Here is a 14,544-nt window from a genome sequence, read left to right as displayed (position 1 = left end):
ATGGGACATGCCGTGTAGTACAGTTGGACCCAAACAAGCTTGTTTATCGTGTTGTCCTGAGAAACTTGGTCATCAGGGGCAGTCTTGGAGGACCAGCCTTGCTATCAGCCCAGAGGTGACTTTGTGTGAGTTAGGAAAAGGTGCCTCTTCCTCAAGAGAAATTACTGCCATCTGCTGGGAAAGGATTGTAATAATTACACAAAGCTCTGAAGACTAGGAGGCAAACCCTGGTTTGCAGTGGTTGTGCAGTGCGCAACGGTAGGCACAGTCCTCTGGAAGACCTGCCTCCATCCTCTGACCTAGGCCATGGTGTGGATCTGGAAAAATGTATTTTTATATTATTAGTATTTTTTTTTACCACCCATTAAAACTTTTTTATTGTGGGAAATTTCAAATAGGAAAACAGAGAGGGGAATATAATGAGTCTTCATCTTAATATCTCTGGCTTCAATAAAGATTCACATTCTGTGCCATTCTTTTTCATCTATCGCTCTATAGTATTTTTGCTAGAATATTTTAGAGCAAATCTCATGCTTCATATCCTTTTTCCCATCTACTGGAGTTTATATCTAACTATATAAGAAATAATACCATTATTACACTCAGAAATATATATTTTTTCTTAAAGCTTCTAAAATAGCTGTGCAGAGGAAAAGGCAACAAAGGCAAGGGGAAGATTAATTACAAACTCGAGAGGAGGCGTTGTGCTTGTGTTGGGACGTTTAGGTTTTGTCCTAAGAGGAGTGGAGAGGCTTCTGCATCTTCTGTGCAGGACACTCTGCCTTTTATGGTGATCTTTTTGCCTCCCTCCCAGTAAGGAGGGCATCCCTGCACCTTCCTTCTACTTTGGGACACTGACTTCTTCCTCTGTTAGTAGGTTCCAGAGATTGGCACACTCTCACCAGCCTGCCCAACCTGCCCTCTTCCCAGTCATTTCCTGTCATTCAAGGCAAAAGAAGAGGATTAAAAGGGGACACACTTTTGTAGTTCCACCCAGCAAACCCAAATTAAACCCAAGGTTCTTCTAGTCCTCATTAACCACAACACAGGACTCCACACTCCCTGATCTCATAAAAAGTGGGTGGCAGTCACACACAAATGGAAAGTTCAGATAAAGAAAGACACAGCCCAAGCAGATACAGAGCCCAAGATGTGGGTGGAACTTGCTTGAGGGCCGCATTGCCAGCGTTCTCTTTATGATCTCAGGCAGTACTTCCTTTGGGGCATTTATTCCTTATTGCTAGGAGTTAGAACAGGCTGCAGGATTGTAACACTAGCTTTTCCTTCCACTTCTAATGCTACTAAATTACAATAATGAACATATTAATGGCATATTTGATTGCAACAGTAACAGGTGTGATGTCTCTTTTAAGCATTTCATACAGAACTGTCAGAATGTAGGCTGCAGTAAAATCTGCACATGTTCATGCTTTTCCTGTACCGTTTTAAAGGAATATCACTGGCTAAGCATGGTGGCTCATGCCTGTAATCTCAGCACTTTGGGAGGCCGAGGCAGGTGGATCACCTGAGGTCAGGAGTTCGAGACCAGCCTGCCCAACATGGCAAAACACCATCTCTACTAAAAATACAAAAAATTAGCCAGGTGTGGTGGCAGGCGCCTGTAATCCCAGCTACTCGGGAGGCTGAGGCAGGAGAATCGCTTGAACCCGGGAGGCAGAGGTTGCAGTGAGCCGAGATCGCGCCACCCCAACTCCAGCCTGGGCGACAAGAGGGTAACTCCATCTCAAAAAAAAAAAAAAAAGTGCAGGTCACCCGGCCTCACCCTGGACCTGCTGAAGTAGTGATCTGTTTTAATAAGTCCTGCAAGTGGTCTTAGTGCAAGCTCAGGTTTAAGAACCACTGCTCTACTCTGTGGTGATCTTGAATCTGACACTAGCGTTTAAAGCTACTATTCTGGCCTACCAAATGGATGCAAATAACATTGTTGGCCTACTTGACTCCTCCTCAGATGCTGGTGTCTCTAGCCAGAATCTGGCCTCCCTCACCCTGAGGCTGGGTTCCACCCTTTTCTGGTGTTTCTGGGCGGGCTCCGCATGCTGGTCCCATTGGCTCTGCTCTTCTCTCTCTGGATGCTGGATGACTGCCTACCTGCCCAGGCTCTTCTCTGCATTGGTAGCTTTGCCAAAGTGGACTGTGGTTGCAGATGACCTGAACAGGATTGAAAACCAACCCCTAAAGATAGATAACAGACTCAGATAACAAAAAAATCGTATTTATCTTATGTAATAGGTTTTGAGAGGATTACATATTTGAAGGTCATTCAATTCACATACCAACTAAATCCTTAGCAGCTCCACTCTGGCTCCTTCACCTGCTTTCCCTCTTGAAAAAACCTCCGCCCATCCTCACAAGGCAGGTCTTTCCCCTTTGGAGCCCACAGGGGTTGTTGTAAGAGGCGGTGTTTGCATTTTGCCCTGGCCTGGGGTTCTCTTTATGATCGTGAGGGTCCAGCCAAGTAACTCTCCCAGCCAGTTAGGACCATCCTTCTGCCCCCTGGCACCACCGCCTAGGCCCTGGGGTTAGGGCCCAAGGCCATTCAGGAGAGTGGGTAACAGCGATGAGATAGAGGAGGGAGAGGAAGGCTGAGGGAAGCAGAGAAGGGGAGCCAGTCTCTGACTGAGGAAGAGGAGAGGCAGTGACAGGACAGTCGTGGACTGGATATCCAGGGCTGTGCTTTAGCTGTGCGACCCTGGCTCAGTTTCTTCAGAGTGATGTGGGTGGGATACATACTACTCAAAATTGTTCTTTTCTAAAATTTTATTAAGGGAAAAGGAAACAATAAATATGGTGGGATGTAATCACATATAATGCAGAACTGCCTCAAGTGCTACTTAGGACCTGACAAAGAAACTCCCAGCAGCTATGTCAGTAACGTTTCCTAGATTCAGAGTCATGCACACGAGGCCCTGAGCAGCCCTGGAAGCTGTGAGTTCTGTTCTTTAAAAGTTTCACAATTAGACCCCAAATATATAAGTATATTCTGGATTGTTTCTACAAACACCTTATAACTGCATAGTGATCATATGTATAATCACATTGACTTCTAGTGCTGGAGACTTTTTTTCCCCATCAAAAGTGGGAGTAAAATTGTTCTGATATTTAATATTCACTAGACTAGAATTTCTTCATTTTTTTCTAACATCAGTCCCTTGCTATACATTTATATTAAATCTCAAACCCAGACATTTAGAGGGAAAGGATCAACTAAAATTTAATTTGGAATGGAAATTAGCATGAGCAGCAACATTCTCAGGATGCTTTTCTTTTCTTTTTTTTTTTTTTTTTTTGAGATGGACTCTCACTCAGTCGCCCAGTCTGGAGTGCAGTAGTGGCGTGATCTTCGCTCACTGCAGCCTCCGCCTCCCAAGTAGCTGGGATTACAAGCGTGTGTCCCCATGTCCACTTAATTTTTGTATTTTTTAGTAGAGACAGGGTTTCACCATGTTGGCCAGGCCAGACTTGAGCTCCTGATCTCAAGTGATTCACCTACCTTGACCTCCTAAAGTGCTGGGATTGCAGGTGTGAGCACCCAGCCTCAAGATGCTCTTTTGAACTTTAATTCCAAGAATATTAGATAAAGTGATATAGGCTATATTTTGCTTATGAGTTTTTATATTACTGTATCTGAAAATGTAGAAATTTCACTTCACAAATAAAAATAGACATTATTTATATGATTTATATTAGTGGATGACAAACTTAATTGAAATAGATCTCTGAGGTATTTGTTAAGAGAAACAGATTTATAAGTATTGGTAATTTTTTTAAGTGTCTTTTATTGTTTCCTCTGAGGTAGGTTTAATATGTGCACTTAAGTTACATTTTCATGATATTAACTGTGTCCAGTTTTAAATTTTAAAATTTGTGGGCTGGGTGCGGTGGCTCATGCCTGTAATCCCAGCACTTTGGGAAGCCGAGGCGGGTGGATTACTTGAGGTTGGGAGTTTGAGACTAGCCTGGCCTGGCCAACATGGTGAAACCCCGTCTCTACTAAAAAACAAAAATTAGCCAGCTGTGTTGGCGGGCACCTGTAATCCTAGCTACTCAGGAGGCTGAGACAGGAGAATCACCTGAGCCCGGGAGGCAGAGGTTGCAGTGAGCTGAAATCGTGCCACTGCACTCCAGCCTAGGCGACAGAGCGAGACTCCGTCTCAAAAAAAAAAAAAAAAATTTGTGTATGTACATGAAGGATTACTTGATTTTTTTGTGTGATATATTCACTTCATTTCTAATATTATAAAACCTAATTTTTGGAACAAATAAACAGGAATGATGGGAGGAATAGTATATGAGACCTTACTGACTGGTTCTTGGGAGTGATTGTTAACATGGGTTGCAATCCACTTTTATTTTTTTATTTTTATTTATTTATTTTTTTGAGATGACATCTTGCTCTGTCACCCAGGCTGGAGTTCAGTGGCACTACCTTGGCTCACTGCAACCTCTGCCTCCCAGGTTCAAGCAATTCTCCTGCCTGAGCCTCCCGAGTAGCTGGGATTACAGGTGCCCACCACCATGCCTGGTTAATTTTTGTATTTTTAGTAGAGAAGGGGTTTCACTGTGTTGGCCAGGCTAGTCTTGAACTCCCGACCTCAAATGATCTGCCCACGTCGGTCTTCCAAAGTGCTGGGATTACAGGCGTGAGCCACCGCGCCCAGCTGCAATCCACTTTTAAATGGATTTGTGGAAAAAGCACAGATTATAATTAAACTAAGTGGCATTTAGGTCACACATCTCATTCATCTGATCAGTGATCTGACAACCTGACGGGAGAGTCACATCTCCTAGGGTTTCAGGAATCAGTGGGAGAGGCACGCTATGAAAGGGCATGTGAAGGAAGGCTGTGTTTTTGTGTCTGCAGGTGTGCACTTGTACTACGTCGGGGGAGAGGTGTATGCTGAGTGTGTGAGTGACAGCAGCATCTTTGTGCAGAGCCGGAACTGCAACTATCAACACGGCTTCCACCCAGCTACCGTCTGCAAGATCCCCAGCGGCTGCAGCCTCAAGGTCTTCAACAACCAGCTCTTCGCTCAGCTCCTGGCCCAGTCAGTTCACCACGGCTTTGAAGTCGTGTATGAACTGACCAAGATGTGTACTATCCGGATGAGTTTTGTTAAGGTAAGGAGTGCTTGCTATCACATTATAAAATGTTCAGTGAAAAACAAAACAAAAAAGCACCCTGACTGATGTGGCAGGCAGTTCTGCAGTCAATTCAGATAGACAAAACCAATTTTTTATTGTTTTTTTTTTTTTTTTTGAGACGGAGTTTCACTCTGTCACACAGGCTGGAGTGCAGTGGCATGATCTTGGCTCACTGCAACCTCCGCCTCCCGGGTTCAAGCGATTTTCCTACCTCAGCCTCCCGGGTAGCTGGGATTACAGGCACGCACCACCACGCTTGGCTGATTTCTGTATTTTTAGTAGAGACAGGGTTTCACCATATTGGCCAGAGTGGTCTTGAACTCCTGACCTTGTGATCCGCCCACCTTGGCCTCCCAAAGTGCTGGGATTACAGGCGTGAGCCACCGCGCCCGGCCCAAAACCAATTTTTTTAAATTCTATTGTTTTTAGGAGGAGTTCCTCTTTGAGTATAAACTGTCTTGTTTAGCAATTATATGAAAATTGTTACACATTTCTTTTGAGGAAAAACAAGGTGGCTATCTGATTGTTTTTAATGCAGATGATAAAGTAACAACAGTAATTTTACAGGACTAGTGCAACAGAGATTTTTTCATCCTTCCAATTGCCAAGCACTGTTATCACTCAGTGAATGTTGGTGAATTTATCTGAATTCAGTAAGATACTCTCCTTACTCTTAGAAAGCATACAGGCACATGGAGGAGATAATATTTATGAATAAGCTACAAAAATAGGCAGGGTTGGTTCTAATACAAGATAATAAACTAAGTAGTGTTATAAAGGTATAAACAATTTGGAATAGAAACATGAGGCGGGTGTGATTAATTCAGAGAGCAGTATATGTTCTGTTGATGAATATTTGTTGAATTTCTCATATCGAATCTTATTAAGGTTGCTATGAAGGCTGGAGAACCAAAGAAGTTTCTTAGTGGGAAGGAAAGACAACTGGGTTTGTATATGGAAGTGAAAGCCTTCAGTTTCATCACCTGCTATTTTATCTGTTGCAAAGTACTCGCAAATGAGTCTAGTATTTCAAAATCTGGGCTTATCAAAGTATCGGGGTATGTGTGACAGTTTTCATACTGCCATGATTCCGTCCAAGGAATCAGCATGGCTTGTTCCAGGCATTTTTTTCAAAGTAAATTTTATAGCACTTTAAAATTACCATGACAAATAATTTTTCTATACTCAAATTATGTTTTTATTATCATTTTAGTAATTATTTAAAAAGTAAGAACAATATAGTTTCCAATTTTAAAAAACAGCTGCTTGAAATTATTTCTCTTTCATGGTGGCAAAGCAGTTTCATTCAAATTTAGTGTTTTGAAAGCATATATTATAAAGTTACATTAACAAATAACTTTGAAATCTTTTCAAATGTTCTGTTGCTTTAGAAACGGCAGAGGGCATCATTTGAATCATACAGTTTTTTTTTTCCGGGTCTGTGTTTTTAAAATTAGGATGAAATGCCAATATCTCATAGGTAATTATTTCACTCTAATTAAATATAAGCTTATATAGAAATCTGATTTTCCTAATAACTAGATACATTTCTCAGATAGGCAGCATTTACATTCATAAAGCTACACAATTGACACAGAAGACAAACTGTTCCTAATACTGCAGGAACTTTAAAAATAAATACATAGTAAATATAACTATAGATCATTTTTTTTAACATTTGAGATGAGCAGCTGTAGCTACCACTGGGCTGATGGATCAGATCTCTTTAAGGTTTCTTTCAGCTCTGATTTTTACTGATTCTAGGACTTAGTCAACAAATGTTTATTGAGCACCTGCCATGTGCAGGCCAGGCACGTGGGACATGCCAATGTTTACTCACAGATCTCTGCCCTCAGGGAACCAATGTTCTAGGAAGGAGAGATGGATAATAAACAACAGCCAAAACACAGAAGAAGGATGGAAAGAGAAAGTCTGGGGGGCAGGGTGAAGGGAATTGGAGCACGGGGGCAGTGGAGTCATCTGCACATCAGGGTGGGCCTCACTGAAAAGGTGACAGGTCAGCAGAGACTGGAAGGAGACATGGAGCTAGGCCCAGGGACCCCTGGAGGAAGAGCAGAAGCAGAGGGAAGAGCAAGGCAACAGCATACACCTGGAAACTCTGAAGAGCAGGCAGGCCAGTGTGGCTGGGGCCTAATGAGCAGGGGAAGTGAGATGAGAGCAGCCGCAGGGAACCATAGCAAGGCCTCCTGAACCTCTGCTACGAGTTCAGCGGTGACTGTAAGGAGGTGGCGAGCTTTTGCAGGGATCAGAGCAGAGCATTTTCATGATCTAACTTCTATTCTTAAAGGATCGCCCTGCCTGCTGTGTGGAGGATAGATATTATACAGGCAAGGTTGCAAGTAGGGAAACCACTTAGGAGGCTATTGTAATATTCAGGTGAGAGTCGCCCCCACCTGGAGGGATCCAGTACAGCTGTGAGAAGTGGAAGGCTTCTGAATTGTGAAGGCAGATCAGGCGTGGGAGAAAAAGAGGAAGATGAAGTTAGTTGCCTTCAATCAAGATGGAGAAGACGCAGGTGTAATTGAGATGTCTGTTGCATTCAAGTGGAGTTGCTGAGTAGCCAGTTCAATGTAAGAGTCTGGATTCGGGGAGAGAGGTTTGGGCTTGAAATACAAATTTGGGAATTGTCTGCAAAGGGACCGTATTTAACTCCCTAAGTCTGGATGAGAACACCAAAGGTTTGAGTTTAAACTGAGAAGAGCCGGGCATGGTGGCTCATGCCTGTAATCCCAGCACTTTGGGAGGCTAAGGTGGGTGGATTGCTTGAGGTCAGGAGTTCAAGACTAGCCTGGCCAACATGGCAAAACCCCATCTCTACTAAAAATACAAAAATTAGCCAGGCGTGGTGGCGCGTGCCTGTAATCTCAGCACTTGGGAGGCTGAGGCAGGAGAATCGCTTGAACCTTGGAGGCAGAGGTTGCAGTGAGCTGAGATCGCACCATTGCACTCCAGCCTGGGTGACAGAGCCAGACTCCATCTCAAAAAAATTAAATAAATAAGAAAGGGGGCTCTAGGACTGAGCCCTGGGACACTTCAACATTTAAAGATGGGACAGAAGGGACAGAATCAGCAAAGAAAACTGAGAAAGACCAACCAGTGAGGTAGTAATAAGACCAAGAAGTGTGGTGCTTTGGAAGCTGAGAAAAGACAGTGCATTGATGAGGGGATGTGATGAACTAAATCAAATGCTGCCCACATAACACAAAGGCTGAGAGCTGATCATTCATTTTAACAATATGAAGGCCTTTTTTGATCTTGACAAGAAAAGTTTTGTTGGCGGCTGGGGTGAAATGATGATCAGAATGGATTTAAGAGAGAATGGAAGGAGACAAATTGAGACGGCTAGTATGGATGACTCTTCTGAGGGTTTTTGCCAGAAGGGGGATAAAAACATAGGGCAGTAGCTGGTGGGGGGTGGAGAAGTATCTTGAAGGTGGAAGACATTTCAGTGTGTTCAAATGTTGACGGGAATGATATAGTAGACGCAAAAGATTGCAGGAGAGAAAGGGAAGATTTGCTGGAATGATGTCTCTGGGAAGGCAGGTCTGAGAGTGCATAAATGGGTGGACCAGCTTATTTGGAAACACAAATAATTAATCTGTAGTAAGAGGTAGAAAGGCCAAGTATGTGGATGCAGGTCCTATGGAAACCCTTATTTCTGATGTATTCATTTTTCTCATTAAATTACAAAATAAATATCAGTTGCAGGTATGGACAGGGAAAAAGGGGTTGGAGGTTTTAGTGGGGAGGAGCGATCACCTAGGAGGGGGACATGAGAAAAGGGACTGGGGGGGTGGGTTGTGACTGCCAGGGACATCACAGGTTCACTTGAGGTTCTCAGTCATGAAAGTAAAATGTGATCAGGCAGCATGGTTGTGTTGAAATCCAAGTTTTAAAAAACTCTACAGAGAATCACTGCTCCCAGTCACAGAACTGATTTACTTGGCTGTGATCTCCCTTCATTTTTAAATATCCTTTCATTGATATATAACATATAGAGAAAAATATGCAAATTTTTTAAAAAAAATTTTTACTGTCTCTCCTTTGGTGATAAAAGGGAAATTGCCACGTGAACTAGAGAGAGAGAGAGAGAGAGAGAGAGAGAGAGAGAACAAGCAAGCTTTGATAATGAGCCCTGAAAAACCAAGAGCACCTTCCAGTTCTGTCTTTACCACTTTCAGGTCCAGTCACTGGTCTGCAGTAACCATTTTGTGCAAGATGCTGTCCTGGGCATGAAGGGGTGAACAAAAGGTCAAGTTTCTTCCTTTGTGGAAGGGAAAATGATTTTTTAGTGCTTCCCGTGTGACTGGAGTGCCAGAACCTCTCTAGATCCGAGTATTCAGTTGTGAACCCTGAGGGAATGCACTGATTTGGATTCATCTGAAAGCATCTGGTTGGTGTGAGAGTTGACCTGTGTTTACAGGAAGGTAGAGGCCATGTTCTCTCCCTCTCAGGTCTCAGGAGCTACGCTGGGGGGTGGGCTCTGTGCCTCGCTGAGCTCTGCCTGGGGCTCTGGAGGCTGAGTGTAAGTGTGGCACCATCACTCAGCTCCTTTCTTGTTTTTCAGGGTTGGGGCGCTGAGTATCATCGCCAGGATGTCACCAGCACCCCCTGCTGGATTGAGATTCATCTTCATGGGCCACTGCAGTGGCTGGACAAAGTTCTGACTCAGATGGGCTCTCCACATAACCCCATTTCTTCAGTGTCTTAACAGTCATGTCTTAAGCTGCATTTCCATAGGATAGAGGCTATTGCAGGGAGTGGCTTGTATCATTTCAGATTTGCAACTGAAGTTTCTAAAAACGTGTAAATACATAGAATGTATACTGTTCTTATTTTTTTTAATCACCATTTGTTTTGTGCTTTCTAGTTAACCTGATGCCAGTACAGTGCAATTGGAAAAGCAGGCCTTTGGTGCCTGTGATATAAGCGGCAGATTTTGTGGGAGGAAACAAATTGAGAGGCAATATTGTCAACAGTATTTGAAGGGTGTTAGCAGAATAAAAGGCAGCTTTAGTCAGCCGTGTCATTATAAAGCATGTTGTGTGGCCTCACAGAAACATTGAAACTGTTTATACAGCAAAAGTCAGGTATTAGCAGCACTAGAGCAAATATCACTCAGATGAAACAAAGCAGTGAAACCCCTACAGTTTAAATGATGTCACTTTTAGTGCTGTTGGCAAGAAAAAAAAAACAACAAACTTGTACAATGAATTAATGAGATAGGCCATAGAAACTTTATTTCTAAGGTTGACATACCTATAGCTGGGCTCCTGTGCTTATATTCAGTGGTACATTTTAAACAAACTGTGATCGGAAAAGAAAAAAAACTGTGAAGCCAAAAGTCATGTTCCCTCAGTCTACCACTGTAAAAACAGAGTCTAATATGGGAAAATAAATATGAAAATAGCATGAAATGCTGTTTCCCAGATTACAAGATAAGACCAGAACTTGGTCCAAGAGCCACCCAGGGAGACTCCTGCTTTCCACAGAGGAGACCAGGTTCCTGTCGTGCTGGTTGTTTGTGTCAGGCAGTCCTGCAAACTTTGAGTCTGCGCAGCATGCCAGAATAGCTTGTGTTTCAGTCCTGTGTCAAGAAGCAGGTGAAACCAAAGGTTGGAGAAAAGCATCACACGTCGACTTACACTTTCTCATTTCCCACGTTCCAGTCTCCTGGGAAGGGCACTCTTTTGCCACGTTTTCCTGCCTCTTGGCAAATATTAACTCTTTGCAGATTACTAAAGCAACAGTAAAGACTTTGAGAAAATCTAGACACATTATTGGATCAATGAGTTAATTAACCTAGTGTCTCTAGTGATTATCTAACCTGGAAATAAATTCCCAAGGAAAGTGATAATAATTTCATAATCATCTGCAATTTCTGGGGAACAGTGGTACTGAATAATAAGACATCTTTTAAAAATATACACAATATTAAAAACCTGTTCTTATTTTACTTTAGATGAGGGAGGAAAATCCCCCAAATTTCTAGGTACTTTCATATATATACTTGCCATGCACTAAACACTGCATTGCTTGGAAAAATATTTCACACCCTCTTTAAAAATGTACAATTTAAGATGGCAGTTATGCTTGTAACAGACAGCACTTCAGTAATCCAAGATGTTTCTTCATTTATACATTTTATCTCAACTCTTTCTAGCATTAGTGCACATAGTAGTTTTTCTAATTAAATTGTATTCAAGGTAGAAATGATCATGTGAGAAAGACATATGATTGAGCTACTACTGTCACCTCTTATAATTACTAGTGTTAGCTAATAGAAACTTTCATATATACACAATAGAAAAGAATTATTACATTTTACATTGAAAAATGTAATATATGGCCCATGTAGTGTATAGAAAAATCTGTAGTTTATTGGTTCATCAACTATGTATTGTGCACCTACCTATGGGTATCAGGTACAATGTTAGGTACTGTAGAATCAAATGTAAATAAGAGACAGTCCCAGCCCTCATGGAGCCGAGAATCTAATAGTGAATCTGTTTGTACAGACATCTTCATGTTTCAGAACTTTTAAAACAAAACAAAATAATGCAATCTATCTTTTGCTTGAAAGAATGTGATTGATTTCTTATCTCTGTTTTGAAATTATTTCCTTACTCTTCTGCAAAGTCAGGTAATGGATTCCTTGTATAAATGCTACTTTTCTTCCATGTCTCAAAGTTGTTTTTTTTCCTCCCCTTCTTCCCTGTTTTCCAATAATTCTCCATCTCCCCTTTTCTTGGAAAAGGCATTAATATGGTGAATCTCGTATGGGAACCATTCCATGGGAGAACTTCAACACAGTTTTTGCTCCAGAGATCAAACATAGCTTTCGTGATCTCTCTACCAGCTATCTAACTTATCCTCTGGTAATCTTTTTTTTTTTTTTGAGATGGAGTCTCGCTGTGTCACCAGGCCAGAGTTCAGTGGCGTGATCTTGGCTCACTGCAACCTCTGCCTCCCGGGTTCGAGTGATTCTCCTGCCTCAGCCTCCCAAGTAGTTGGGACTACAGGCTACTACGCCCAGCTAATTTTTATATTTTTAGTAGAGACAGGGTTTCACCATGGTAGCCAGAATGGTCTCTATCTCTTGACCTCGTGATCCGCCCGCCTCAGCCTCCCAAAGTGCTGGGATTACAGGCATGAGCCACCGCGCCCGGCTTCCTCTGGTAATCTTACACCTTTACAGAATTAATCTAAACTGGTGGCTCATAAATGATATTAAAAACAACAAAAAAAATCTGGATGCAGTGGCTCATTCCTGTAGTCCCAGCACTTTGGGAGGCCAAGGCGGGAGGATCATCTGAGCCCAGGAGTTTGGGGCTGTAGTGAACTATGATCATACAACTTCATTCTAGCCTGGGCGACAAAGTGACACCCTGTCTCTAAACAAAAATCAAGAAACAAAAAACTTGTATTTCCCTGCAGCTTTGGGAAGCCAGAACACAATACTGCAGTGAATCTGAATTTTCTGTGACAAATAAATTATTAAATTGGCACATATGATCATCACCAGTCATGTCTCATCAAAAGCCTTTATTATGATGCTTGTACATTTTGAAGAATTTAGAATTAATGAGAAGTTAACCCTTTAGTCATTGTAACACAATCATATTTTAATCAGCTTTTTCTTTTGCTACCAAGAGTTTCAAAAAATAAATGCAGTATTTGATTTCAGGCTGCTAAATGGGCTCATTTAGCATTCATTCCTTGATGTAGACAATAAAAAAAAAACTGAATAGCATTCTTTCCAGGATAACTAATAAAGCAGACATGCTAAGCCTATAAATACATCAGCACTGCAGCACACATTTAAGGTTGCCACGGACAAAGATCACACAATAGAGAACACTGTAGTAACATTTCGGTCTGCTCACAAGACCCAGAACATTGATCAGTTTTTGTTGTTGGTTTATTATTTTTCTGTTAAAAAATTGTGAAAAGTTTGTTTTAGCTAGATGATATTTTAATAGCTGCGAGTGCTTTGGAACTATAAAGATGTCACTACTTAACACATATACCTTTGTTTTGTTTTGTTTTACACTCAGTATAAATCAGGAGAAGTTAGCCAACCACCTAGCATTTAGAATCCTCTTTTTTATTGTCTTCTAAGGAGATGGATGTTCCCATAACAGCAACAAAACAGCAACAGAAACATTTCATAAATATCACTTGATAGACTGTAAGCACCTGCTTAACTTTGAATGTGTCCCAAATATTTAGTGTATATATATATATATATATATATATACACACACACACATATATATTCAACAAATAAAGCAAAATATAACATGCATTTCACATTTTGTCTTTCCGTGTTACGATTTTAATAGCAGAACTGTATGACAAGTTTAGGTGATCCTAGCATATGTTAAATTCAAATTAATGTAAAACAGATTAACAACAACAAAGAAACTTTCTATTGGAGTGAAGTCATGCTTTCTATTATAATAACTTGGCTTTGGTTATCCATCAAATGCACACTTATACTGTTATCTGATTGTTTATAATAAAGAATACTGTACTTACATGTCTTTTGGCTCATTTTTCCTGTAAACCTCATAGAAGATTCACTGTATGTGGGTCTGCAGCTCCTTAAGTCAATTAATTTTAAACCATTCTTCTATTTTGAAAATGGGATGTTAAATTCCACATGCTATAGAGAAATTAGGTAGTGGTTTTGAATTAAACACCTTAGAATAACCGTCATGAAGTATAGATCTTGAAGATACTTCACAGTAACTTTAGAAAGGATATATGTAGAACCTTTTTCTGGATAGTAGCAAATATGTGATATTGCAGTATATAGGAAAGAATGAGCACTTTTGTTATTGTAAACATCTGTACATTGCTACAGATTGCCTATTAGAAAGGTGCTAAAAGGCAACTGGTGAGGGAAAACGAAGATGAAATCCAAAGAAATATGAACACATCTAAAAATGTAAATTCTCAATTCCTTTCATCTAAATTTCCTTCTAATCTTAAAAAGGAAGGGGAAACTCTATACCTATAAAGCAGCTTTCTTATTTACTTGATCAGAGTTGTCAATTTTTTTTAACGAAATGGAGCTCTGTATTCAAAAAAAGTGTTTTGTGGAACTCCAAAATACAAACACATGAAAGATGTGCCTGTTTAGATCCTGGTGGGGACCGTGAAGCCTCCAGTTTACACTGTAAGTTTCTGGAGAGCAGTGATTGTGTCTTGTTTGTCTCTGCATCTCCCATGGTTCCCGACCCTGTGCTTGCATCTAATATTTGGTATTGGCATTTCAAACACGAATACACATTCTTTAAACATATCATGGTACAGACATAAAATACTGTCTTTAAACATCAGCCCGTCTTAGAG

At 41.2% G+C, this 14,544-nt stretch overlaps 1 protein-coding gene across 2 annotated transcripts in view; it reads left to right on the top strand.

Moving 5' to 3' along the window:
* SMAD9 (SMAD family member 9) overlaps positions 1–13,726 on the top strand; it is a 75,149-nt gene extending 61,423 nt beyond the window's left edge. For both annotated transcript variants that reach the window (XM_034936591.3, XM_034936587.3), the window contains 2 exons: positions 4,883–5,139; positions 9,752–13,726. In XM_034936591.3, coding sequence (XP_034792482.1) covers positions 4,883–5,139; positions 9,752–9,895 — 401 coding nt within the window. In that variant the 3' untranslated portion in view covers positions 9,896–13,726. The remainder of the gene's footprint in view (positions 1–4,882; positions 5,140–9,751) is intronic.
* The last annotated feature ends 818 nt before the right edge of the window (positions 13,727–14,544 follow it).

Source organism: Pan paniscus, chromosome 14 (genome assembly GCF_029289425.2).
Source record: "Pan paniscus chromosome 14, NHGRI_mPanPan1-v2.0_pri, whole genome shotgun sequence".
In the NCBI taxonomy this organism is placed as follows: Eukaryota; Metazoa; Chordata; class Mammalia; order Primates; family Hominidae; genus Pan; species Pan paniscus.
The sequence above is the reverse complement of the archived record's forward strand: the minus strand, read 5'-3'. Positions and strand labels throughout refer to the sequence as shown.